At 40.0% G+C, this 2,999-nt stretch overlaps 1 protein-coding gene across 1 annotated transcript; it reads right to left on the minus strand.

Annotated features, from left to right (window-relative positions):
* Positions 1 to 962: 962 nt before the first annotated feature.
* Positions 963 to 2,615, minus strand: LOC126426558 (piggyBac transposable element-derived protein 4-like). The gene has a single exon (XM_050088458.1). It carries the CDS (start codon positions 2,613 to 2,615, stop codon positions 963 to 965), a length of 1,653 nt encoding a protein of 550 aa, XP_049944415.1.
* Between the last annotated feature and the right edge of the window lie 384 nt (positions 2,616 to 2,999).

Here is a 2,999-nt window from a genome sequence, read left to right on the forward strand (position 1 = left end):
AAGTCTACAAATGCTAGAAACGTAGGTTTGCCTTTCCTTAATCTTTCTTCTAAGATAAGTCGTAAGGTCAGTATTGCCTCACGTGTTCCAGTGTTTCTACGGAATCCAAACTGATCTTCCCCGAGGTTGGCTTCTACTAGTTTTTCCATTCGTCTGTAAAGAATTCGTGTTAGTATTTTGCAGCTGTGACTTATTAAGCTGATAGTTCGGTAATTTTCACATCTGTCAACACCTGCTTTCTTTGGGATTGGAATTATTATATTCTTCTTGAAGTCTGAGGGTATTTCGCCTGTTTCATACATCTTGCTCACCAGATGGTAGAGTTTTGTCAGGACTGGCTCTCCCACGGCCGTCAGTAGTTCCAATGGAATATTGTCTACTCCGGGGGCCTTGTTTCGACTCAGGTCTTTCAGTGCTCTGTCAAACTCTTCACGCAGTATCATATCTCCCATTTCATCTTCATCTACATCCTCTTCCATTTCCATAATATTGTCCTCAAGTACATCGCCCTTGTATAGACCCTCTATATACTCCTTCCACCTTTCTGCTTTCCCTTCTTTGCTTAGAACTGGGTTTCCATCTGAGCTCTTGATATTCATACGAGTCGTTCTCTTATCTCCAAAGGTCTCTTTAACACTCTCTGTACCAGGCCTATTTTATGCACCCGTCCCTAGAAACCGGGCAATTTTACCAATATTAAAAAAATTACTGCATCAAATCTACTGTTTGGATTGTGGCAAATTTGGTACCATCTTGAAGCTGCACATTTCTACTTTAATTCTGAGTGAAAGAAACTACTTTACAATGCACAGCTTTAAGGTACAGTTATAGAAATCACTTAGATGTTTTAAGAATTTAGAAAAAGTCATACGAATAAGGGAATACAATTGTGATTTATTTTTAACCAAAATTGTGGCACTACATTACATGTTTCTGATAGTATACAGTATTACATATAAATTTCACACAGAATCATATTGTTTTTTAGTGTGGAAAATTTTAAAGCAAGGTTCCAGGCAGAGTGCAACGCCACACTGTTCACATTCGTATCGTGTCTCTTTGCGAGAAGCCTTGCCACTCTGTTTCTTGCTCCTGGAACTGCACACGTGACACACACGAGCAGCATACTTCTTAGTAGTTGCAGGTATGTGCTGCAAAAAATGTCTCTTTGTTAGCCGACCTACAGTTCCTTCATTTCTTGGAATGAATTCAAGTGTGTCGTCTTCAACAAGCTGAACTGCAAGCACTGTTATAAAGTCTGTTATTGTAATTTTCTTCCTGTGCACTGCATTGTACAGCCAAAATGCATTTGATACTCCCATAAGCAGCAAATGGAAATATAATTTTCGCCACCATTTCACAGTTCTGTGCTGGAACGGATTGTACTGCAGGCGTTGGTCTCCAATATCCACTCCAATTTTATTGAGGTTGTAATCAAGTACCTGAAGTGGTTTCAATACTACAGACCCATTTCTCTTAGTATGCGTACCAAATGTTGCTTGATGCCTTGTAGACAATGTATACACATCTCTCTTATCTTTCCACTTCATTGCCAATACATTATCTTTACGCCGAAAAGACATTTCGCCCTTTTTCAGCTTAGCAGATACTAAATCTTTAGGCAATCCTTTCCTGGATTTGTTCACAGTACCAACAGCTCCAGTGCCTTTCTCTGCCAGTTGCTGAAATAGCTCTGGACTGGAATAAAATCGATCTAAATACACAGTGTGGCCTTTGTTCAGCAAGCTGCTGTCAGACAACAATCGCAAAATAACCGCAGACGAAGAATTGTCAACAATATGCTTACCAGCATAAACTTCAAAATTTACAACATAGCCACTACTGGCTTCAGCAACAGCATATACTTTCAGTCCATACTTATGAGGCTTATTTTGCATGTAAACACGGAAACTCACACGACCTCGAAATGGGCAAATTCCTTCATCAATTGTCACTTTTTCTGAGGGACGATATGCCTGGATACATCGCTCCTTCAAATTATTATAATATGGCAAAACTTTGTAAAGTGGATGAAATCCATCTTCGCCTGGTTTTTTCTGATTTGAATTGTCAACAAGATGCAAGCATGACAGTATCTGAGTGAAACGCAAACGGCTCATGACATGGGGACAAAAGTTACAACTAAGAACAGGATTAGTGCTCCAATGGTCCGCAATTTTGGGCTTTTTCGAAACACACATGTGGAAAATAATACCCAAGAAACGCCTCATCTCACTTATAGTCACTGGCTTCCACGAACTCAAAACTGAATGGGGCTTCAGATTATTTCCTCTTCTTTTCTTCTGTATTGTCTGTGATGCATACAAATTTGTCTGTCTCTTGAGTTCATTTACGTCACTGTCAGTAAGGAACACTTTACTGCAATCCAGTACAGAACTCGACTCATCAATATCCACTAGTATCTGCCTGGGTGTCGTGTTGACAGGCAGAGGTCGGTAGGTGTCAACTGCAGTCCACTCACTGTCTTTCGGATACGGCACAGCTGCTGGATTTGAAGCAACACCTTCAACATCATTCTCGTCTTCATCTGAAGACAAACTGTCATCAATCTCGTCTTCTAAAAAGAATATCACATTATGTGTAACTACATACATCGTTTACACATGTTCAACAGATATGTGCGTACTGCACAATTACGTGGAAAATTCGGAAATACGTACCTTCAAACACACCATTGCATTCAGAATCGTCTGAATCACTCTCTACATTATCCAGAGTGTCGCTATGATTGATCAAATCCGCAATTTCTGCGTCTGATAAACCGCGCCGAAACATGATGACAAACAACTGAATGATATACAGACTGAGAACGCAAAGATAAGTTTTAACATGAATTACAGCGCTGCCGTGACATCTATGGACGCATTTTGTTAATAAACATCTGAAAAACGTATAGCGCTGGCCAAACCCGTAGAAATAACGTTGCAGTGTTTTGAATGAAATTAAATGTAGCGGCCCGTAAATTTTACGGGCTTGGT

The sequence above is a fragment of the Schistocerca serialis genome, chromosome 11 (genome assembly GCF_023864345.2).
Source record: "Schistocerca serialis cubense isolate TAMUIC-IGC-003099 chromosome 11, iqSchSeri2.2, whole genome shotgun sequence".
NCBI lineage: Eukaryota > Metazoa > Arthropoda > Insecta > Orthoptera > Acrididae > Schistocerca > Schistocerca serialis.

Coding starts and splice junctions, on each gene's coding strand:
- LOC126426558 (XM_050088458.1), bottom strand. CDS start 2,615: ATGTATGTAGTTACACATAATGTGATATTCTTTTTAGAAGACGAGATT.